Source organism: Dromiciops gliroides, chromosome 3 (assembly GCF_019393635.1).
Source record: "Dromiciops gliroides isolate mDroGli1 chromosome 3, mDroGli1.pri, whole genome shotgun sequence".
NCBI lineage: Eukaryota > Metazoa > Chordata > Mammalia > Microbiotheria > Microbiotheriidae > Dromiciops > Dromiciops gliroides.
Window position 1 is genome coordinate 282189203 of NC_057863.1, and position 24808 is coordinate 282214010.

Here is a 24808-nt window from a genome sequence, read left to right on the forward strand (position 1 = left end):
AAATCAAAACAAAAGGACATTCAATGAGAGAAACATCATTTCTGAGTTTCAGTTTCCCATCTGTAAAACGATTGAGTTGGATGTAAATTTTCACCAATTGTCCCCAACGTCTGAAATTCTTTCTCTACTCTCAGTGTCCTAGTTTCTCTGGCTTCCTTCAAGTGTCAGTTAAAACCCCACTTTTTCTAAGAAGCTTTTCCTGTCCCCACCCCACCCCTTTTCCCCCAACAAGGAGAATAGTGCTTTCCCGGAGATAATCTCCAATTTGTCCTGTAAATATTGTCTTTATATATAGTTGTTTGCACGTTGTCACCTCCGTTAGATTGTAAACTTTTTCAGGGCAGGGACTGCTTTTTGTCTTTCTTTGTATGTCCCTAACGTTGTGTCCCAGTATTTGGAACTGCACATAGTAGGCGTTTAGTGAATATTGATTGACTGATTGATTGATTGATTGATGTTCTCTCCTCCATTAATTTGTAAGCGTCTATCTAGAGAGCAGGGATTGCTTTTGCCATCCTTAGTAAGCCCATCACTTGGAACAGTGCCCGGCACACAGTAGGCGCTTAATAAATGATTCTTGACTTAATTTGACCACATTTAAAGTTCCTCCCAGTTTTAACATTTTAGGGCTCCCAAGTTTCCAGATCACCAAGGCAGGATCACCCTAAACCAGCGGGAGGGACTGACTAGAGGCAGGGCTGAAACTGAGGAGGGGTTGTAGGAGGTGAAGTGAGCAGGGGAATGAGGGGGCGGGGCTTGCCACGGCAGCCAATAGGCTTCTCGGAATCAGGCCCCGCCCTCCTAAGGCCCCGCCCTCAGGAAGAGCAGCCGCCGCCATGGAGGACTACCAGCCCCACCACGATGAGGTACCGCCCCTCCCCACTCTGGGGTCTTTGCTCCCCTCCACTGATGTTCCCTGGGGGCGCCACCTGTTCTTCCTTCCTTTCGCGACCCGGTTCGAGCCCGCCTTCCGGAATGGCCCCGTGGCGGGCTCGAGGGGGTCCAGGAGCTGGACTGGACCAAGCCGGGCAGGGCCGGGCGGGGCTGGGGGCACACACCTCGCGAGGGGCTGCATACCCGGTCGGGCACCGGGGCTGGAGACGGGGCTAGACCCGCAGGTGTGGGGGCGGGGGGGAGGGGAGGGCCTTCCTTCCGGTCACCGGGCGCCCTTTTCCCTTGCGGCAGGGCGTGGTCCTTGCCAGGTCTTGCCGAGCGCTCCTGCACCCAGACCTTCCCTCCTCCTCCTTCCCTTAGCTGCCTCCTAAAGAACCAAATTGACGCAGGCGCGTAAGAGGCGCCTGGGCTGGACGGCCCCCTGCTGGGATGCTCTCTGAGGGGCCCGGGTGGGTCGTGGAGTGGTCCCCAAAGTTACATCAGGACGAACTAAATGGGCGTGGACTCACCGACCCTCAATTAGCTGCCACAGGGGCTTCCCGGGGTCAGTGAGCTTCCAGATAGTAAACCTCAAAGTATCTCTGTTAAAAAAAGAAAAAAATAAATCTTTTCTGGGTAGTTATGCCTACTCATTTAGAGATTTCAGTTTTTGAAATCGAAAAGAATTAAGCCCTGGAGTAGGTCCTGATACCACTTTTAAGTTTGTGTAGTTGTTTTTAATGAGTGTTTTTTTGACATTTGAGTGTTGATTTGTTGGCATGCTTATACCACAAACCCTGAGTATTAGAGGCTTTCATCGAGAATTAAATGGCATTTATTTTAACTCTAAGCCACTTTTGGGGGCTGCTGGGTGGTGCAGTGGATAGAACACCAGGTTTTGGATTCAGCCCCAGACACTAGCTATGTGTCCCTGGGCAAGTCACTTAACCCTGTTTTTGTCAGTTTCCTTATCTGTAAAATGAACTGGAGAAGGAATTGGCAAACCAGTATCGTTGCCAAGAAAACCCCAGATGACGTCATAAAGAGTAAGACACAACAGGACACTTTTAGAATCAAGCAGGGATCAGGTTCTAAGGTGTAATAACTTCAAGAATTGAAATGGGGCAGCTAGTGGCACAGTGGATAAAGCACTGGCCCTGGCTTCAGGAGGACCTGAGTTCAAATTCGGCCTCAGACGTTTGACAGCTGTGTGACCCTGGGCAAGTCACTCATTGCCTCATTGCCAAGTCAGAAGCGAAGGGCCCTGATAGACATATAAAGCCCTTCTAAACTCATGAAAACGTTTAGAATACTTTCACTTTTGTTGGTGAACTCTGCAGTGTAATTAAGTGCAGTTAGAAATCCTTTAATCCACACATAACTCTTCAAAAATATGTTCAAAGAGTTATATAGTTTCGGTATTTGTTCACTTGTTTCCTCTGAACTAACAAAGTATTAAGTTAATTGTACATTTCTGAACACTTATTTAACTAGCAGCTATATAAATATTTGTTGACTGATTGACACGTATTTTGGATTGGGTAATCTAATCTACCAAATCATTTACATTTTTAAAAATCACATGATTCAGTGATAACCTAGAGTCATTAAATATTTTTAAATTTTCATTCTATTTATGTTTGTTTTATTCCTTTCAAGCCTTTTGATCATTTGAAACTTGTTCTTAGAATTCAAAATTTTAACAATAAAGAGGCTAGTTGTCAACGCTTTATAGCAGTACAACTGTATTAAATCTGAAAGAAATAGCAAGGCCATCCATAATACTTACTTTGAATGATCTGCCATCTGATCCATATGGGTACTCCTTCCAACTGTGCAAATAACAGCCCTTTTGTGCCTTCTCATACTGTGTGAACCTCATCCCTTTCCTCCCATAAATCCTCCCTTAAATCCACCCAGTGTACTCAGGGCCTTCCTTTTCATCTCTTGACAGTGAAAGGATGCCACTGGAGTATGTGAGCTTCCCATCAGTTACTCCTCACTATGACTACATTTTGGCCCATCTCCTTTTCTATTCATACATGCTGATGATGACCTTTATACCATTTCTCTTGCACAACTCTTGATTAGTAATGAATGTACTTAGTTATACTTACTATTCACTCTGTTAGCTTTTTGGTGACCAACCAGAGACTAGTTTTCCATACTTTGTGTAACCAGCAAAATTTTGATGTTTAAAAATGGACCTTTGTTTCAGGGAGAAACTTAGGGGGTCATTAAAAGCACTGCACCATTTCAGAAAGGCAATCCAACTCTCTTCCCTATAATTGTGAATTCAGTTCATTATCTGTCCATCCATGTCTTCTTATAGTATGTGTCTATGAAGATACACACACACACACACACACACACACACCAGCTCTGTGGGTTGCCCAATAGCTAATCTTTTCCTTTAATATTAATGTTCTTTTTTTATTGTGAACCTAACAATCATTAACACACATTTCAAGATAAGAACAAGGGGGGGGGGGCGGCTAGATGGCGCAGTGAATAAAGCACCGGCCCTGGATTCAGGAGTACCTGAGTTCAAATCCGGCCTCAGACACTTGACACTTACTAGCTGTGTGACCCTGGGCAAGTCACTTAACCCCCATTGCCCAGAAAAAACAAACAAACAAACAAAGAGATAAGAACAAGGAAGAAGACTATAAGAAACAACTTTTAGGTTCAATTTTTAATTTATAAACAAATAATTTATGTATTTTTTAATATTTGTAATGCACTATTATCTATTCTAGGTAATAAATTGCTATTTGTGTCCTCTCCTGTACTTCTATGCATTAAAAATGTTTTACTGATACTCTTTTTAAAAAATGTCTGTCATTGCCCATTAACCCAGAGCAAGTCAGTCCCTCTTCACATGAAAGCTTAAGATACTTGAAGAAGGGGCAGCTAGGTGGCACAGTGGATAGAGTACCAGCCCTGAAGTCAGGAGGACCTGAGTTCAAATCCGAACTCAGACACTTGACACTAGCTGTGTGACCTTGGGCAAGTCACTTAACCCCAATTGCCTCACACACACAAAAATAGATACTTGAAGAAAACTATTCCAAAGGGGTTTGTTTGTCTGTGCTTGAGGATCATAAGCTGACATACTCTTTTACATTTTCTTTTATTCCTCCTGGGGAACCCTTTAGCATAATTATGTTGATTTAAGAGTTTGAAGTAGACATTTGACACTTACTAGCTATGTGACCCTGGGCAAGTCAACCCTCATTGCCCTGCACAGAGAGAGAGACAGAGAGAGAGAGAGAGAGAGAGAGAGAGAGAGAGAGATTGATTTTGAAATAAAGTTCTTTATAGAATATTGACCAGGCCAAGCTATGCCTCTTCCCTCATTCCTCTGCTCAGTCTCCCAAATCAGGGGCATTTCATTACTATAGCTGCAGCCTGAGTGTTTTAACATCCCTTCCATTTCCCCTCTTTCTCCCTTCCTAGTTACTAACACACAGATCCCTTTCACTTGTCCTAGAATGTTTCCTAGTGTTTATTGGATTGTAAGCAATACAAAAAGGTGTCTTATCTTAAAAGTAGTATACATTTCTTAGCCTGGACTCATAATGTAGTTCTTCTCCCTTTACCTATATAGTTTTATTTCCTATTACCCTTAAACAAGAGCCCTTTGCTAGAGTCATTCCTGGTGTTCTGACCCACAGACCATTAGATTCTTTTTGAACTTCTCTTTTTATCTTTGTTATTATTTTCTACATCAGTGCTCAAACGTTCATTCACTCCCCCCACTCTCCTTATGAGTAACATTTTGGTGGATAGAACGCCGAATTGGGAATTGGAAAAGACTCAGATTCAAACCTCTAAGAACTGGCAATTCAAATAATCTCTCTGAATCTCAGTTTCCCAGTCGTTAAAATAGGAATAGTAATACTTGTCCCACAGCATAGTAGGCAAACTTTGAAGTGCTATGTAAATGGATGCCAATTATGATCACCTTGATGCTGCCCTTCCTTAAAGCCTTCCTCCATAGGGGTCTCTTTAGCCCACCTTCATTACTCTCTAGTGACCTTCTCTAGTCTATGCCAGACAGTTTAGTGCTATGAGTATCTTATGGGTTGTTGGGGTTGCAAGGGAGTGAAAAATCATGGAGCTCAGCACCCTTATTTTATAGTTAAGAAAAGTAAAACCAGTGGGGCAGCTAGGTGGCACAGTGGATAAGGCACCGGCCCTGGATTCAGGAGGACCTGAGTTCAAATCCAGTCCCAGACACTTGACACTTACTAGCTGTGTGACCCTGGGCAAGTCACTTAACCCTCATTGCCCCACAAAAAAAAAAAGAAAGAAAGAAAGAAAAAGAAAAGTAAAACCCAGAGAAGAAAACTGAATTGAATAATCTATTTGTTTAAGGTTATACAGCCAGGTAGGGGTAGATTTGTATTCTCATAATGCTGTAATAAGTTATTTATGTAAGTGTTGTCTTACAACATGATCATAATGATAAGCTCCTTATTGATAGAATGTAAGCTCCTTGAGGACAAGGGACTATTCTTTTTTCTTTTCTTTTTTTTTTTTTTTTTTTTTAGTGAGGCAATTGGGGTTAAGTGACTTGCCCAGGGTTACACAGCTAGTAAGTGTTAAGTGTCTGAGGCCGGATTTGAACTCAGGTACTCCTGACTCCAGGGCCATTGCTCTATCCACTGTGCCACCTAGCTGCCCCCTATTCTTTTTCTTTTGACCTATGTGACCCCAGTGCCTGGTATAGTACCAGTCACACAGTATATGTTTAATAAATGCTTGTTGATTGTTTTGTTTTGTTTTTTTTTAGTGAGGCAATTGGGGTTAAGTGACTTGCCCAGGGTCACACAGCCAGTAAGTGTTAAGTGTCTGAGGCCGGATTTGAACTCAGGTCCTCCTGACTCCAGGGCCGGTGCTCTATCCACTTCGCCATCTAGCTGCCCCTGATTGATTTTTTAAAAAAATATTCCTAAAGCGTTTACTGATGGGCACATAATGGATACTTATTTGACTGCTGCTTTGAAAGAGAATTGATCAAAGTTGATTAAATTGATTACTTCAAAGTAAATCAGAATCTTAGTTTGAGCAAGTATCTTTTACTTTGTTGAATACTGTTTTCTTTTATTTACTCAACTATAGAATTTCGTCATTGATGTTAATTTACAGTTAGATTTTTCAGAATTCCATATATAATGTTAAGGGTGTACAGTAAATCAATGAGAATGTTTCCTATCCGTAACCATAGATCACACATTATATTTTATTATGATTAATTTCTTTAAAAAAACATAATACTGCGGACAGCCAGGTGGCACAGTGGACAAAGCACTGGCCTTGAATTCAGGAGGACCTGAGTTCAAATCTGACCTCAGACACTTGACACTTACCTGGCTGTGTGACCCTGAGCAAGTCACTTAACCCTTGTTGCCCTGCAAAAACAAAAACAAAAAAACCCAAAACAAAACAAAAACAAAATACCTTCTTGCTAATTTAATGAACATGAGAGATAGAAACAGACTGAGAAAGAGCATTTACATATAGAGTGGATCATGTATGAAGCCACAGATCTATTAATTATAGCTTTCTTTTAAAAAAACCATAATAAATTCAATATGTTACTTTTAAAGGTGTCCAGGCCTTGTATTATACTTTCTTAATGGTCTCCCTGCCTCAAGTCTCTCTGTAGTCCAGTTAGCCTGGCACATACTAAGTGCTTATTAAATTCTTGTTGACTGCCTGTCTGGTTTTCCCTCTGAACTTCTTACTATTTCCTTCTGTGCATTTTATTATTATTATTATTTTTTTGAGGGGCAATGAGGGTTAAGTGACTTGCCCAGGGTCACACAGCTAGTGTCAAGTGTCTGAGGCTGGATTTGAACTCAGGTCCTCCTGAATCCAGGGCCTGTGCTTTATCCACTGCGCCACCTAGCTGCCCCCCCTTCTGTGCATTTTAACAGATGCTGCAGTGTCCTTTTTCTTTATCTTTTTCCTTTTGGGAGGAGCAACACTTTAACTAGTTCCTTCTTGTTAAGTCATTTTTCAGTTGTGTGTGACTCTTAGTGACCCCCTTTGCGGTTTTCTTGGCAAAGACACTGGAGTGGTTTGCCATTTCCTTCTCGAGCTCATTTTGCAGATGAGGAAACCGAGGCCAACAGGTTTACACAGATGATAAGTGTCTGAGTATTTGAACTCAGGTCTCTATCCATTTTACCACCTAGAGTAGCTCCTACCTGTCTGTCAAATAAAAAAAGGGCAAGATACAATCTTAGTAATAAATAAACAGGCTTAAATCCACACATTTGCTATATCTAAAAATGTATGCTTTATTCTTAATCTTGGATCCATCACTCATTCACCAGGAGGTGTGAGAGTTAAGTCTTTACAAGTTGCTTTTGTTTTTAAATAGTATTTTATTTTATTTTCCATTTACATGTAAAGATAGTTTTCAACATTCATTTTTGTAAGATTTTGAGTTCCAAAGTTCCCTGCCCCCCCCCAAGTGAGCAAGCAATCTGACATAGATTATCCATTACAATCATGTTAAACATATTTCCATATTAGTCATGCTGTGGGAGAAGAATCAGAACAAAAGGAAAAAAAAACCACAAGAAAGAAGAAAAAACAACAAAATTGAAAATAGGATGCTTCAATTTGTATTCAGACTGTCATAGTTCTTTTTCTGGATATAGAGAGCATTTTCCATCATAAGTCTTTTGGCATTGTCTTGGATCGTTGTATTGCTGAGAAGAGCCTAGTTGATCATCACACAGTATTGTTGATACTGTGTACAATGTTCTCTTAGTTCTGCTCATTTCACTCAGCTTCAATTCATGTAAGTCTTTCCAAGTTTTTCTGAAATCCACCTGCTCATCATTTCTTATAGCACTATAGTATTCCCTTACATTCATATACAAGTTGTTTAGCCATTCCCCTATTGATGGACATCCCCTCAATTTCAAGTTCTTTGCCACGAATTGTTTTTCTTGCATTATTACTGTATGGATTGTTCATCTGGTCCTACTTACTTTGTGTCAATTTTTAAAAATTATTTATTTTGATTTTGAGTTTAAATAAAGCCAGATAAAATGGGCATTTCTATGTTGTAGAACAGAAAAAGAGGATTGTCCATGAAACAGTAGATATCTACTGTAATGTACAGCTTTCTTTTCTTTTTAAGAATATAATTCAAACTACAGCTTTCATAGCTATCTTGCTTGTCTATGCTTCTCTCTGGTTTTCTGTTCACTCCTCTGCTTTTTAAAAAAGATGCTTTAATTACCCACTTTTTTTTTTTTTTGGATACTCTGTCCCTGTCCCCCTCATCCTCCCATCGCTTATACTTGAAATAATAAAAGCAAAACAAATTACCGCATTGGCTGTGTCAAAAAATGTACATCTTTTTCTTAAGTCCATTTGCATCTTGAGTCTCTGCCAAGCAATGAATAGTATGCTTCATCATTAGTTTTCTGGAACTGGGATGGTCATTGCTTCCGTCAAGTCAAGTTGTCTAAACTTCTTTTTCTTTATGTTATTGTACTGTATAAATAATTTGTCTGATTCCAAAGAACTCATGATGGGAAATGTTCTCCACATCTAGAAAAAAGAACTGTGGATTCTGAATGCAGATTGAACCATACTGTTTCTACTTTTTGGTGGTTGTTTTTTTTTTTTCTTTTTTGAGGTTTTTCCCTTGTGTTCTGATTCTTTCACATGACTAATGCAGAAATATGTTTAATGTGATTGTACATATATAACCTGTATCATATTGCTTTCTGTCTTGGGGAGAGGGGAGGGAAGGGAGGGAGAGAGAGAAATTTGGAACTCAAAATCTTATGAAAACAAATGTTGACAGCTATCTTTACATATAATTGGAAAATAATAAAATGTTTTTAGGATAAAAAAAATTAATGTTTTGTCTGGTACTGCTCACCTTACTATTTATCAGTTTATCCAAATCTTCCCAGGTTTCTCTGAAACCATGCCTTTCATGAATTTTAGGACATAGTTCCAAATTCTTTCATAGAATAGCTAGACCAATTCACAACTCCACCAATACTGCATTTGTGTGCTTGTTCTCTGATAGCCCTTCTAAAAAGCCAAATAAAAATTGCCGTTTTCCTTTTCTGTCATATTTGCCAATATGAGTTATTTTACTTCGCATTTCTCTAGTTATAAGCTATTTAGGGCATATATTCATATAGATGTTGATAGCTTGGGTTTCTTCATTTTAGACTCACTTGTTCATATTCTTTAACCATTTATTTATTGTGCAAAGTTATTCATTTCTAAAGGAGAAAAAAATGCCCCCACATATATGTTCTGCGTTATTTAATGGTTTATTTCCAGATATTGGCAAATTATGTTAAATATCTTGTGTTCTTTGTTCTGTCACATGGAATAGTCACTATCTGCCCCTGCTTTAAAAATTTCCAGAGACCTAGATTATTACTACCCCTGCTTGGATTATTTTTAGAATCACCACACTCTGCCTCCATCATCTTTCACACACACACACACACACACACACACACACACACACACACACACACACAAAGAATATCTGACTTTGAAAATTTAGTATGCTGTAGAATTTGGAAGGTAATCACCTCTCAGAAGGACTCATGTATTTACAAAAATATTTATAGCAGCTTCTTTTTTTTTTTTTTTTTTTTGGTGGCAAAGAACTGGAAATTAAGGGGATGCCTACCAATTGAGGAATGGCTGGACAAATTGTGGTATATGAATGTAATAGAATATTATTGTGCTCTAAGAAAAGTTGAAGGGCATAGTTTCAGAGAAACCTGGAAAGGCTTGAATGAAGAGTGAATTGAGCAGAACCAGGATGAGAATTTATGCAATGGCCATAGCATTATAAAGAAAAAGAATTGTGAAAGGCTTAAAAACTCCACTCAGTGCAATGACCACTCACAATCCCATATGTTACCCACTTGCCAGCAGAGAGATGATGGACTCACAGTGCAGATTAAGGGGCAGCTAGGTGTCTCAGTGGACAAAACACTGGCCCTGGATTCAGGAGGACCTGAGTTCAAATCCGGCCTCAGACACTTGACACTTACTAGCTGTTTGACCCTGGGCAAGTCACTTAACCCTCATTGCCCTACCCCCCCCCCCAAAAAAAAAATACAATGCAGTTTGAGGCAGATTTTTTGGACATGACCAATTCAGGAATTAATTTTTCTTGACTGTGATCATTTTTAAGAGAGTTTTGTTTTTTCTTTTTCTTCCCCCAGTGAGAAGATAGGAAAAATAATTATATTTAGTTTAATTTAAGTTTTTAGAAAATGATGTCCATCTTTCTGGGACTACTATGTTACTCTACCTTTCAAATATTAGAGGTCTCAAGTGAACCTTTGAACATTTGTAGATTGTAATCAATTCATGCTTGAATTCTCTAAAAGCTTAAAAACTTTCTTTTGTGTGTGTGTATGTGTGTCTGATTAAAGACTTTCTTTTGTGTGTGTATGTGTGTGTGTGTGTGTGTGTGTGTGTATGTGTGTCTGATTAAAGAAAGATCCAGATATTTTTGACTTCAGATATTTGGAGACAATATTATTCCATTTTGTCCACTTCTGCATGGACATGAAAAACTCATTGTCCTCCAGGGAGCTGAGTTTCCCAAAAAAGCAGTCATGCCATAGAACAGGGGATCTTGACCTGGGGTCATAAACTTGTTTTGTGTCTGTGAGTAGGACCAGTATTTCCCCTATATTGGACATTGAATCAGTTCAGTAATGAGCAAGTACTTGACCTCCAGATTCCCACATCATAGAATAGATAATTCTGGCATGAACGATGTTGACTATTGTTATCAGTTAGCTCTCTCTACTGTAGAACCTCAGGATTGTGTACTTTCCAAAGCAATTCATCATAGAATTTGTCTAGGATACATCTATGGTATAAAATCTGATGCACCTAAACTGTGAATTTCCTTCAGTTTTTTTTTTTTTTTGAGATTTGCCTTGCTTTGAGAAAATACAACATAAAAGAGTTTGAACTTATTAAACAAATAAAGTGAGGTGGGTTTTTTTTTCATATTTTAAATGATTTTTTTGCTTTACAAAAGCATTTGCCACAAGAAGTTCCTTTAATCAGTCACATTTCATTACTTGCTATGTGCTGGGTACTGTGCTATCTGAGGATACAAAAACTAAAAGTGAAATAACCCCTAGCCCAAAGAGCTTACATTGTATCAAGAGAAACAATATATACCTATGTGAACAAATACAACATAATTTTGGAAGTAGAGAATACTGGCACACAGGGTGTATCAGGAAAGGCCTTATTTTTTTTTTAAGAGACTATTTTTTGCACAGAAAAACTGTAAATCTTTTGTATACAATTTGCTTTTCCTCTTCAATATATAATGAAGTTATCATATAACTTTTTCTCCCTTCACTCCCCCCTCCTCCACCCTAGAGATGGCTATCATATAATTTTGGGAGTAGGGAACACTAGCAGGGGGGGTAGGGGTGGGAGTGGGTGCTAAGGAAAGCCTTATTTAAAGCAGTATTTGAGCAGAGCTTTGAAAGAAGTCAGGGTGAGTAATCTAGGGCATTTAAAAACAGTTCTGGTTTTTAAAGTTTAATTTATATACAATTTTTTAGGAATGCATTGACTCAGGTCAGAGGACCTGAGTTAACCTCTCACTCCTTACCTGTATGACCTTGATCAAATCATTTAACCTCCCTGTGTCCCAGGTTCCTTATCTGTAAAATGAGAAGGTTGGAATAGATGGTTTCTGGGGTATTAGCCCACGTGGCTATGATTCTATAAAAACAATTCTATATCAAAATATTTTATCTTTATCTTAATTTTTTTTAGATTGGTTTCAATGCTGATGAAGCACACAATATTGTGAAAGAGGTAGGTATATACATTTTGTTCATTACATTACATTGTACCAACTGGAATTTGCAAGGGTCATGATCTAATTTTTAGTAGAGGGGAAAGCATCAGTGTTAAGACATCATCATTTTTAAAATAAATTCCGTTAGGCACAAGGTAAGCTTTAGTTTGTACTTGCATAATTTGCAAATTGGTTGAGCATTGTCAATTTCCCTGGGTGTTTTGAGTATTTAAGAGACATCATCTCTTTTGAGTAAAAATGAATCTTAAAGACTTTTTATGGAGGCTCAGTAGAAAACATTGCATTTGTAACAAATTTCTCCTAAGTATTAGAGAAGCTTATGATCCTCTGTTGGCAAAATATGACAGAACAGGAGTTCTTGACCTGAGATGTTGGGGTTTTTTTGGGGGGGTTAGGGTTTTTTTTATATTTTGATAGCTGATATCATTTACTTCCTTTGTAATTCTATATATTTTATTTTGTGCATTTAGAAGCATTCTTAAAGGGGTCCATAGACTTCATTAGATCAGGACCACCAGCTGACTACCAATTTTTTGGTAGTGTCTACAAGCTGTGAATGGTTTTTACATTTTAGAAACCATTCTTAACTCTTAGGCCATATAAAAGCAAGCACTGAGACACATTTGGCCTGTGAGCTAAATTTTGCTGACTCCTGCACTAGACTATCATGACACTAAAAAAGGTAAAGAACCCCTGTTGTATAGAAAAACAATCGATGAACTTATAGTCAGAAGCCCAAGGTTCATGTCTATCACTTACTTAAATGGTTTTTTGACTGTGTGTGTAATAACCTGCATGTATATGTAGCAATAACAATTATGGTTAACATTTATATAAATATATTGCTTTAATGTTTGCAAAACACTTGTATCAGTCATCTCATTTGATCACAGCCACCTATGAGGTAGGTACTATTATTATCTAAGGCTTAGAGAGGTTAAAAGACTTGCCCAGAGCCACAAGGTAGTAAGTGTCTGAGGCAGGATTTGACTCTTAAGTCCAGCACTATTCACTCTGATTCCTAGGGTGTGTGTGTGTGTGTGTGTGTGTGTGTGTGTGTGTGTGTGTGTGTGTGTGTGTGTGTGTTTTAAAAATGTTTAGTTTTCATGGAAAAGTCCATGTTTCAAGTAAACTTTTGCTATTTCTACCATAATTTGCCTCAGTAGTCAATACTTAATCTTTGTTCTCCTGTATTTTTAGTGTATAGATGCTATATTGGGTGGTGTGGATTATAATCAGAATAATGTCAACCAATGGACTGCAGCTATAGTGGAGCAATCCTTAACACATTTGGTAAAGTTGGGGAAGACATATAAATATATAGGTAAGTATTAGGGTCTGTATTCACTAATTTACTCTTTCTACTACTCATGACTTTTTATGAAATTTATAGCCTTCCCTCTCAGATACTTGAATGGGTCTGTGATCTCTTTGATTTGGGAGTGCCCTCCAACAGTGCAAATTATAGCTGACAGATGTCTGCCTCTCCTGTTCTACTCTAGTCTGTGTTCTTCCAAAATTTAACCACATCCAACATACTGGAGGCTTTTCTCACTTTGTCCTGACATCATGAAGATACCAATGAAGTAATATGCTCAGCTGTCATCTTTCATACTTGATGTGTGATCTGTCCATCTTCTCTTCCTATCATACAGTTCTTTGATGAAGTCCTTTACTAGTGTTCTTGGAGTTCCTCGTTGGTTATGTGCTGCAACCTCACACCCACTGCGACCCTCTTTCTTGCCCTCTCTGTGATACTCATCTTTAGTTCTTTGGAGGCTGTGGTATACCATGTTTCACTGCCATAGTCAGATGTTACTTTTTAAAAGCTGAGATTTTGCTTTCTTGGAGAACTTGGGAATTTTGCAGTTTCCCGAAAGCAAACCATATCACTTTTTTCCTCCTATTTAACTCTGGGCCCAACTCGTCCATCTTTACTCTCTGTCCCAGATAAACATACTGGTGGACAAGCTCTGGATCAACCACCCAAAAGCATATTGCATTTTGGTTAATAGACATTCTGCATGCACGTGCTATCTCCTCTGTGGAAAGCCCTTGGAAGGAAGTCGTGCCCTGTTCTCCATCTTGATGCCATCACCACAACATCATCCACAAAATGAAACATCTAAAGGACCTCACCATCCAAAGGAACCCCTTTTCAAACTGGACACTGGACTGGATTTCTTCTGTGACAGTGGTGAATACCTTTGATGAGCATACAGTCTCTCTGATTCATATCTTGTCTGATGTTCATTATTGAACATAGTTCTTTCTGCTGTTTTCTCTCTCAAGGAATCTTGAGTGATTCTGTTGGGAGACTCCTTGTGGTAAAACATGACATTTTTTCCACCATATCAGATGCCTTTGGGGAGCAGGGGGAAGTGCCTTATCTTCTCCACATCTTTCAGCTATTAGGTGGCAGAGATTTGGTCCATTGTTGAATTTCACTTGTGAAGCCTGCTTGTTCCTACTACTAGTGTTCAAAGTACTAGCCCTCTGTGTAAGCTACAGGTCTTTGGTCTCTATTTCATAAACCATACTTTCCCATGTACCCTTCCCTAATCACTTTAATCAGGTATGATATTTTCTTCACCTAAGCCCTTAGAGCAATTTAGTTATAACTCCTTTTAGCCCTTAACACATGCTGAATTACATTATGATACTCTCTTATTGTCTCTGTTACATTTTAAACTTGAGGTTGTAACCTACCTTTATTTACATGTGTATCCCCCCACAGTGCCTTAAACTTAATAGCCACTCAACAATTATTTGTTGAATGAATGAATCAGTTAATCAATCAACACATGATATGGAACTTTTCACAGTTGCTCTTGTATCCTATGCAAAAAAATTCAGAGCCTTTTACTACATATGAAACTAATTGACTCTATAAACAACCATATACTTTCCCTATAGTAATGTTGCCTCCAACAAAACAGCTGTGCTTAGCACTGCTACTCTCGCATTACATGGAAATGACCCTGCATTCTCAAAGGCTGTGTCAGTCAAGAATAATCCTGGCAGCTTATATTGAGACAGAAAGTCTTCAAGTGGGGGTCTAGTAATGAGCCATATGTTATTCAAGATCCAGCCTTCCTAAATGTGGAGAGGTTCATTATTAGGTTGGTCAGGCAGTGATTTCTTTGGCCACATCAATTCTTGAAGACTGTCTTCTAGGTTAGAGGGATCATATTACTCTGTGGTGGATGGAGTATCCATACCAAAGAAATCACAGATTTTTGAAGTATTAAAATATTGAAGTAAACTAATATGTTTTTTTTAATTTTCCCAATCCACTCACTATTCTGTTATTCATTATTTTTATAGATTTCATACCTATGAAATCAAACATTACTTTGTTAAAGGTATGAAAACTTCATGTATCTTATTTTTTAATGTTTTTTACGTATGATTTCATTTATGCATTTTCTCTTTGTTTTTGAGCTCACTTATTTTGTGTCTTTATCTTTTAGTTACTTGTGCAGTGATGCAGAAGAGTGGATCTGGTTTACACACAGCCAGCTCATGTTTTTGGGATACCACATCTGATGGTAAGAGCTCATAAAGACATTGTATCAAAGTACAATCCATCCAAAACCAATTAGTCCATTTTTGTTACTTATTCAGTGCATTTCCTTTCTATTTCTATCATATTATTTAAAAGTAGTAAGATTCTAAAAGGGGTCATGGTACAGAATGATTTTATACATGTTAAGACTCTCCTTATCTCATTTCAAGCAGATACTGCTGAGGGTTGATAGAGCTGAGACTTTGCCTTGTCCCATCTATGTCTCTGTTAACCACTTACAACTATACCAGGATCACTGCTTCAGACACTATCCCTGTTCCACAAGTGCCCACCTGCACCATGGGACTGGAGTTTTTTGCAAGTGTTTGGGCATGTAGATTTTACATCTCGGTCTATTACCCCCTCAGTCCACAAGGTAATAGAGTTCTTTCACATACCTCTAACCCTCTCCCCCTTATTCTGAGAATCTAATGCCTTCTTGACCAAAAACTTGGCAGCTTCTAAGGTGGTTTATGAGTTTACCTAGAGAGTTCCAGACTCTTCCTCGGAATGTCTGACTGTGGTAACTGTGGTAGCAGCTGACTATAAGTGGGTAGAATCTTACTGTCAAAGTAGAATTCAGCAGTATGTTAGTAAGGAGGCTCAGGGCATCATGGTTCTAGTTAACAACTCAAAACAATGCACCTTTTCATCTGGCCCTTCATCTAGGGCTGGTGAACCCAAATGAATTTCAGAGCTATCCATAATCAGTGTATCAGTGATACTGGCTGGGGCTATAGAAAAAACCAGCTAGGTTGTTGGAACAACTAGGAGCAAATTGTATATAAATGGATGAAGGACCACCAAAAACCCAGAGAGACCAATTGGAAGAAGTCATCCATGATCCCACTAACCCATTGTAATAAAATCATAACACTTCTGCCTGCTCCTTCCCAGAAGGAACATATGAGTAAGCATATGTGCAGAAGATTTTCAGAGATGGATTTCATCTTTAAAGAGTGAGTTGGGGGGGCGGCTAGGTGGCGCAGTGGATAAAGCACCGACCCTGGATTCAGGAGTACCTGAGTTCAAATCCGGCCTCAGACACTTAACACTTACTAGCTGTGTAACCCTGGGCAAGTCCCCCATTGCCCCGCAAAAAACAAAAAAAACAAAAAAAAAGAGTGAGTTGGGTTCTCATGCAGGGAGGCCAGATGAGTTTGGGTGAAGGCATCTTGCTGCTGTGGTGATTGGAGGAATTCTGCTCTCTAGTTATGTTAGAATGGCTGCAAGTTTTCAGGTTTTAGGCTTTCCTGGGGGAGTTGCTTCTCCTCACAGTTTTCAAAATCAGGTTTGTCTAAGGCCTCAGCTCAAAAGTATTTTTGTCTCAGGACATAGATCCAGAAATTATATCTGATTTTTAAAAAAATAGGGCACACTGGGTCTATCTCAGTGGGATATTCTGTGGAATTTTAGTGAATTGGGATTTCTAAGATGGTGCCTCAGTTTGAAGAATGTCTTGACTGTGACCAGTTCCTTGTCCCAAACTATATAGTTTAGCTCTGCTGTAGAGTTTCCCGGGGAAACCCTTGGTTGATTGTGGTTCATTCATTGGCAGTGGCAGCAGAAAGAGTGCTGGGTTTGAGGTCATAGGACCTGGGTTTTAAATCTTGGTTCTGCTACTCATTGCCTATGTAACTTTAGTTGTATGACTTAACCTCTCCCGGACTCAGTTTCCTTCTATGTAAAATGAGGGGATTTGAGCAGATGCCCTTGATATCTTTTCCAGCTATAAATCTTTGCTTCTATGAAAGGCCTCATAAATTGCTATAGTGTTCTTTGAAACATATGACCTCTGAAAAGTTCTTGGGAGATTTCAGGAGGTTAGTAAGAGGGGCAGTTAGCTATAAAAATCATGATAAACATGGTGATAGTACTTGGTACACCCCAGGAATTCCTGGGATGATGCCTTTGTGACTCACAGTATGCCTGAAGATGCCTTTTAAGAGCTCTGTCCCCTCCAGCTTTGTGTACAAGTCATGCTTTCAGACTTGCATCAGCTCAGCTCATGCCCACTAGATGAAGTGAATGTGATTCATTCAATAGATTAGAATGTCACTGATGGGTAGCATCACATTTTGCTTTAGGAAGTCATGGAGGATGGCGTTCATGAAACACTGAAATGAAGCAGGTGTGTTCTGGAGTCTGAATTAGCACCAAAGGATACACATACTGTCTGAGCCATGTCTAAAATATTTTTCATTCATCCCCATAGGGAATGAATATTAGGCACTAACATCCAACATTTTAGAAACCGAAGCTTGTCTCAGCTGATCGTAATGTCTGGAATCTGCCTCTGCTATTTACTATATGTGCCTTGGCCAGTCACTTAACTTCTCTGGGCCTCAGTTCCTTCATGTGGGTTGGACTAGATTAGAGGTGTCAAACACACCGCCTTATTGAGTACAGCCAGTCCAGATTAAAATGTATTTAGGGAATAAAATAAATAAAAATACAATGGAATATAGATAATGTTAGTATGTGGTTTTCTAAGTCTGTGCTGCTGGCAAGGATTCCCATTGCTGTTTGAGTTTGACACATCTGAAGCTGTTGACCACTAAATTCCCTTCCAGCTTGAAATCTGTGATCCTATGACTTAGTAGAAGGGGCTACAGGTTCTAGATTGTAAATGTGCTAAGGATCTTATTATGACAATGCAGTTTGAACTGGCCATTGTCCTTTTCACAAATAATACCCGTGCCCTTGTGAGTGATAGGAATTTGTGGCTGTGAATTCCTTACAGTTCCAAGTCTCTATATGAATCAGTGAATTTAGCTATGCTATACTACCTAGGTGTTGCATAGTCATAGTTCATTTGAATGCAAATTTTCAACTTCTTGGTCCTCAGCAGAATCCTACTAGTGACTAGGAGACACTGATTCAATTGATCTTTGATGATAGCAGCTGGCTTCTCTGTACCCTCACATTCCTGAACACAAAAGTCTGTATTGAAAGTTTGCCACTGCTCTTTCCAGGTGTTCATGCTGGGTCATACACACCTAGTGCCACTGAGATCCAAGGGAAAATGGTGAGCTACATTTCCAAGTGTAGCCTGAACCATATAAAAATGTAATAACATATTTTTTGGTATATGATAAATATATCCCTTAGAGACTAAATCTGGGTGGAAGAAGCAGCTGTCAGTAGTAAAAAATACTATGCATTTGAACAGCTTTCTCCTATGCTACTTAAGAGCCAAAAAGTTGCTAGAGGTCCAGAAGTCTACCAGGTTTTCATCTGCAAAGTCTAACAATTAGTGAATTCAATCACCATTAACAAAATGAGATGAATAACCAGTATAAAATATAAGAGGGGAAGGACAGACAAGAAGTAGTCACCTTAGGATTGGTCTCCCTTCTTAATTCTGATTACTACCACCCCTGTATAGGACATCTGACCTGGTAGTCACCAGTACTGCAAAATACTTCTCTTTAGCTTTCTTCTCCATTTGGTAAGGGTCAAACAGACTGGACCCCAACTAGTTTGTTGTTGTTGTTTGACACTGAGTCTTTTGACTCTGACTCTTATTGACTGGAAGTGCAGCAGCCATTTACTGGTACCATACTTAGTGTGAACACCTATCAGCTTTAGCCCTACTATAGCTCAGAACTTCTGCACAGGTAGTCACAGAGCTCAAGTAGTCACGGAGGAGAGAAAGTATCTCATTGAGGTCTGGGGGTACAGAGTTATGGGGCCTATCAGGGAAAATCCAGAGCTTACCCTCAATACAGAGGTTCTACTTTGTCAAACTTGTCAAGGATGTTATTGATTTCCCCCTCCCAAATTCATCCTTAATCACATCTGTTCTTTCCCACCAGGAGTACTAGGTCCTCTTGGAGTGATATATTTCCAAGAATTTGGAAGTATGTCAAGAGGCTTTTCAAGGCTGAGAATGCTTTAAGGGGCTGAATCATTGAGTTGAGCTTTACTGTACCAAGCATTTCCCCTTGCACTTTCTTCTCTAATTTTTTCGACAGGCTAAACTGTACAGCTTGGGGGAAGGAATTGTTCATAGTCAAGGCATTCTTTAGGATATGGTACCATCCCAGAGTTCTAGATTTAGTGGGGATCCAGAAAATATCCCCAATGGAGTTGATGTAAGCTCCTCAACAAATTGATTTCTTAGAATGAGATATTTCCAAATTAAACCCTGACTCACTGTTCAGAAAACATTGTAGTTTACTTGATGACTAAGCCTTGCCTTTGTCAAAATAACTCATATTTGTTTTTTGCCAGAGTCTGCAGAAATTAGTTCTCCAAAGACCTTTTGGATTTCAAAGACAAAATCTAGGTGGTATTATAATTAGTAATTTAGAGGAGCATGGAAAAATTTACCGGTCAGATCTATGGATGAGGGGAGAGTTTGTCACTAAACAAGAGCTAGAGCAGATCAGGGAAAGTAAAATGGATAATTTTGATTATATGAAATTTAAAAAGTGTTTACACAGAAAAAAAACCCCTAATGCTGCCAAAAGTAGAAGGAAAGCAAACTGGGGTGGGGGTGGGGGGGTTATAGCAAGTTTCTCTGATAAAGGCTGAAATCTGAAGAATATAAGAGCCATTCCCTAATTGCTAAATGGTCAGAGTGTGGTGGGTGAAAGATGAATTGACTGAAGAAACAAAGATTCAAGCTTCTGAGTGTTTCAATTTATTAAGCAATGCATGCCGGTTGCCTAACAAATCAGGATCAGGTTCATTCCTCAGCTTAGGGCTGAACCCTGAACACAGGGGGAGACTGACTTTTCTACATTAAAAAAATTAATTAAATAAGACCAGTTAGTTAAAAGGAAGCAATACAACATTAGGTAATCTGACTTCTAATTGGAGGAAAGATTAGGGATTTTATATGTTGGGAGGGGAAGAGTGAGAAGGAGCAATTCCCTAAAATGAGAAAGAAAGATGTCCCAGTCTCCCCAAGTGTCTATAAACAATCAGTAGAACATGGAAACAATAACTGATAAATCAGTACAAGGTCTGTTCTCAGATAAGGGTTTCTTGAGAAGTACAATTGTGAGTAAACTGCCTGGATCCGTCTTTGGATCTGGCCAGGTTTCTAGTCAGCTTAATCTAGGTACTTAGCTGTGGGTTTGTAAGCAGCAGGTAGGAGTGGACCAGCTTCCCAGTCCCACAGGGCTAGGTTAAAACAATGCAATATGGTTTTCTCATAATTCCCATAATTGAATCAAGTTTTCTCACAAGACAGAAATTGGACTAGACCCATAATTGAATAGGAAAGGAACTGAGCTAGCTTCAGAATTGAGTCACAAGATGGGGTCAGTGTGGTTCAGTCAGTTCCCACTACTGCTTGCTGCTCCAATCCCCTCAGTTCCCTCAAAAGGAGATGAACAGGAGGTTTTCAGAAGAAATTAAAACTATCAATAGTCACATGAAAAAATTCTCTAAATCACTATTGATTAGAGAAATATATATTTTTTAAACTCTAGGGTACCACCTAGTACCTATCAGGTTGGCTAAAATGACAGAAAAGGAAAATGACAAATGCTGGAGAGGATGTGGAAAAATAGGAACATTAAAGCACTATTGGTGAAGTTGTGAACTGATCCAACCATTCTGGAGAACAATTTGGAACTATGCTCAAAGGGCTTATTACACTGTATACCCTTTGAACTAGTAATAACACCACGAGATCTATATTGCAAAGAGATCAAAGAAAAAGGAAAAGGACCTATTTGTACAAAAATATTTGTAGCAGATCTTTTTGTGGTGGCAAAGAATTGGAAACTGAGGTAATGCCCCATCAATTGAGAAATGACTGAATAAATTATGGCATATAATCGTGATAGAATACCAGTGTGCTTTAAGAAATTACTTAAGGAATGGTTTCAGAAAAACCTGGGAAGACTTATATGAATTGATTCAAAGTAAAGTGAGCAGAACCAGAACATTTTACAGCAATATTGTAACAATGGTTGACTGCAAAAGACTTAGCTACTCTGAATATAATAATCCAAGACAATTCCAAAGGATTTATGATGAAAAATACCATGCACCTTCAGAGAGAGAACTGATGAACTCTGAATGCAAATCATACCCTTTTCACTTTAGTTCTCTTGTGTTTTGTGTGTGTGTGTGTGTGTGTGTGTGTGTGTATGTTTTCTTCTTCACATTGCTAATATGGACATATTTTGCATGATTCTTTGAATGTATGGTCAATATATTGCTTGCTTTCTCAAGCAGTGGAGGAGGGATGGGCAGGAGGGAGAAAATTTGGAACTCAAAAGTTTTAAAAATTAATTTTTTTAAATTGCACATGTAATTATGAAAATATTTAACAAAATATTTCTTTAAAGACAAAATCCAGTCATTCAATGGAGTACCTTTTTCTATCATCAGTGGCATCACAGTGGGATGGGTCCTAGAAAAAAAATTATTAGGGCAAGTTTACCTTCTCATCCAGAATTCATATGGGTAGATTTCGAGGCTTAATATGCTTAATATGATCTAGATCAGAAAATCAAAGAAATCTTCATTTAATCACAAAGTCTTCTGGGCTTTAAAACAGGTGTATCCAGAGCCCTTTTCCCTTGGCAGTGACCATCCAAACCTATACACCAACAACTTGAACAATGACTACAGTTAGGACTGAAGGTTTTGTGCGCTCTACTTAGCACTGTCCAATGGCAGTGATATCATAGTCTATTGAAGAATATATAATGATACAAGCTAACATTCATAGACCAAGGTTTTGCTGACACAGAGAATTTTGGATGGTGCTGTCAGCTCATGCCTGGGCCAAGTCTTATTAAAGACCGAGTTATACCAAAGATATATATCTAAGGGAAAGACAAAATGGCTGGGATTATAAGGGCTAATGGAAAAGTTTTCTGAAAAAGGATCTAAAATGTATGGAGAGGTCAGCTATATACCTTTTCCAATAGGCTATAGGATTTTAGAGTTGGAGGAGACCTTAGAGATCATAGCTCAACTGCCTTGTTTAGTAAATAAGCATACCCAGATAGAAGACGTGGTTAAGAAATTAAGTGATTTACCTCATGAACTGGGATTCAAACTCAAGTTCTCTGCCTCTAAATTTGGTGATCTAGTAATTATACCACAGCTACTTATTTTGCAGTAGGTATAAATTATTAGTCAACCAGTTAAGTGAGCCTACTGTGTCAACAGAATTTGAGTGCTTTGGGGCAACTAGGTGGTGCAGTGGATAGAGCACCGGCCCTGGATTCAAGAGGACCTGAGTTCAAATCTGGACTCAGGCACTTAACAATTACTAGCTGTGTGACCCTGAGCAAGTCACTTAACCCTAATTGCCTCACCAAAAAAAAAAAAAAATTCAGTGCTTAGTATAAAGGGCTATTCCTTTGCATAGACAGACACCACCAGCCATTCAGGTCTCTAATAATCCCCTATAGCTGTGGAGTTTTAAATGGCTAAAGGGTTTTTTTGTTGGTTTTGTTTTTTAATGTTTGAAATAATTCAAACATAAAAATCTATTCTTGGTGATTTTGATGTTTTCTGGCATTTATTTATTTGTTTGTTTTGTCTTTTCAGGAACCTGTACCGTAAGATGGGAGAATCAAACTATGAACTGCATCGTCAATGTTTTTGCCATTGCTATTATCCTGTAGCTAAATGGAAATATTATACTAGCGCCTTTAACATAAGAAATTATAAAAATATTCTTGAATAAAACTACTCATGGTATTATTTATCTTATTATTGCACTAGAAGTGAAAGCGTGCAATTGGCTTCAGAACAGTAGATATTGAACATTGTAACTAATTAATCTTAGAGCTCAAAGCATATTTTAATTACACATTTGCATAGTTAGAAAAATCTCAAACCCAGAAAAATAAGACATTAAAATGTCTAAATACTGTATTTCTATTTGCACCAGCCTACCATTAACACTATGTATTCAGGGAGATAAAGGAATTAAGTTTGGGATAATGAAGTTCCCTTGAGTTGGAAAAATAGAATTCTACCTGCATAAGTCTGTATAAATTAACCCAAGTTCTTAGTTCAATAAATATCAGTGCCTCATTTGGTTATACATGCAAGATAGTATAAGTATTGTATGTTTTTCTTTTTATCAAGTACTTTTATATAGTAACTAGAAAATTAACTTTTTAAAAAGTGATTATTTAATGATTTGTTGCCTTTCATTTCATAATTCCAAGTTAACAATTGAATAATATTGGTGAATTGATTTCTCTAGCCCAATAAAGTTCACCATAGAATAACAACAGATAAACTAATTCAATAATAATTGTCTTTCAATTGTCATTCATTCTATGTTCAGCAAATATTTGTTGATCATCCACTATGTGCAGCATCCTGTTTAGTTGCCACATTGCTGGTGCCTTCCTCCCACTTTGGAAACTGTAGCATTTATAATTTCGGTTGTGGATGTGGGAATAAAAGCACTTGGTCTGCAACTTAAAGTACATAAGACAGGGGGCAGCTAGGTGGTACAGTGGATAGAGCACCGGCCCTGGAGTCAGGAGTACCTGAGTTCAAATCCGGCCTCAGACACTTAACACTTACTAGCTGTGTGACCCTGGGCAAGTCACTTAACCCCAATTGCCTCACTAAAAATAAATAAATAAAGTACATAAGACAGTGGTATTTAATTAATTTTAAGAGATAAATAAAATGTGTAGAAGCCATGCAGAAGTTAGCTAAATCAAGTTCTTACTATAAGTAGATTTTATTTACCATTGTAGACATGACTTAGAAAAATATTTAAAGAAAGTTGGGATAAATATGCACATTTAATTTTGTTCTTAGTTTCATAACTGGTATTTATTGTTTTGATTATTAACTGTCATTTGTAAATCACCTATATGACTTTAAAATATAGAGAGTAAGTTATAAATATAAAGTGTACATTCATTAGCAGGTTATGTAATAACTCAGGGCTTATGAAATGTAGAAAAATATATTGAGAAGCAAAGACTTTAAATTAGTATACACACAGCTGGGCTACCAAATGCGAAGTCAATCTGCTGTCTAAGCAAGAAAATAAAGTTATAAATGCAAATAGTCTTTTAAGACTGCGAGGAAATCTATAGAGTGAAACTAATACATTGAATTTTTGAAGAAAGGCTGAGTGATAATATAGTAAATAGTAGTGGGGCATAATGTGGTGATATTTGCATGTTTATAATTTACCTATATAACAGGAACAGTTTAAGAACTTAAGATGAATATTAGGAAAAGATAAATTCAGTTCAAATGCAGTAGTGTGCTTCTTTTGGCACATCCAAAGTTATAACTATAATGTTATTTTTCTTGCACTTGAAGATTGTACTAGAGTGATCAAAGTACTACTGTAATTGAGTGATGTTATTGAATCTCAGTTTCTTAAAAAATAATCACAGAAACATGCCTTGTGAAATCATGTTTTAAAGAATTGCTTGATAACTGTTTCTGTAGCTAAAAGATAATAAAGATTGTCTGCCTTACCTGTATTTTTGCTTTCTGGGTGATCATAGTATGATTAAAAATGAACT

General features: G+C 38.3%; 1 protein-coding gene across 1 annotated transcript; it reads left to right on the forward strand.

The window, feature by feature from the left end:
• Positions 1 to 780: 780 nt before the first annotated feature.
• Positions 781 to 24766, forward strand: DYNLT3 (dynein light chain Tctex-type 3). The gene is made up of 5 exons (XM_043997570.1): positions 781 to 866; positions 11704 to 11745; positions 12950 to 13073; positions 15223 to 15300; positions 22845 to 24766. Exons 1-5 carry the CDS (start codon positions 837 to 839, stop codon positions 22919 to 22921), a joined length of 351 nt encoding a protein of 116 aa, XP_043853505.1. The 5' UTR covers positions 781 to 836; the 3' UTR covers positions 22922 to 24766.
• The last annotated feature ends 42 nt before the right edge of the window (positions 24767 to 24808 follow it).

Bases quoted from the DNA above. Each gene is read 5' to 3' on its own strand.
- DYNLT3 (XM_043997570.1), top strand. From the start codon at position 837: ATGGAGGACTACCAGCCCCACCACGATGAG. The intron at 11,746-12,949 runs GTAGGTATATAC...CTGTATTTTTAG, and splicing joins CACACAATATTGTGAAAGAG to TGTATAGATGCTATATTGGG. The intron at 13,074-15,222 runs GTAAGTATTAGG...TTTATCTTTTAG, and splicing joins GAAGACATATAAATATATAG to TTACTTGTGCAGTGATGCAG.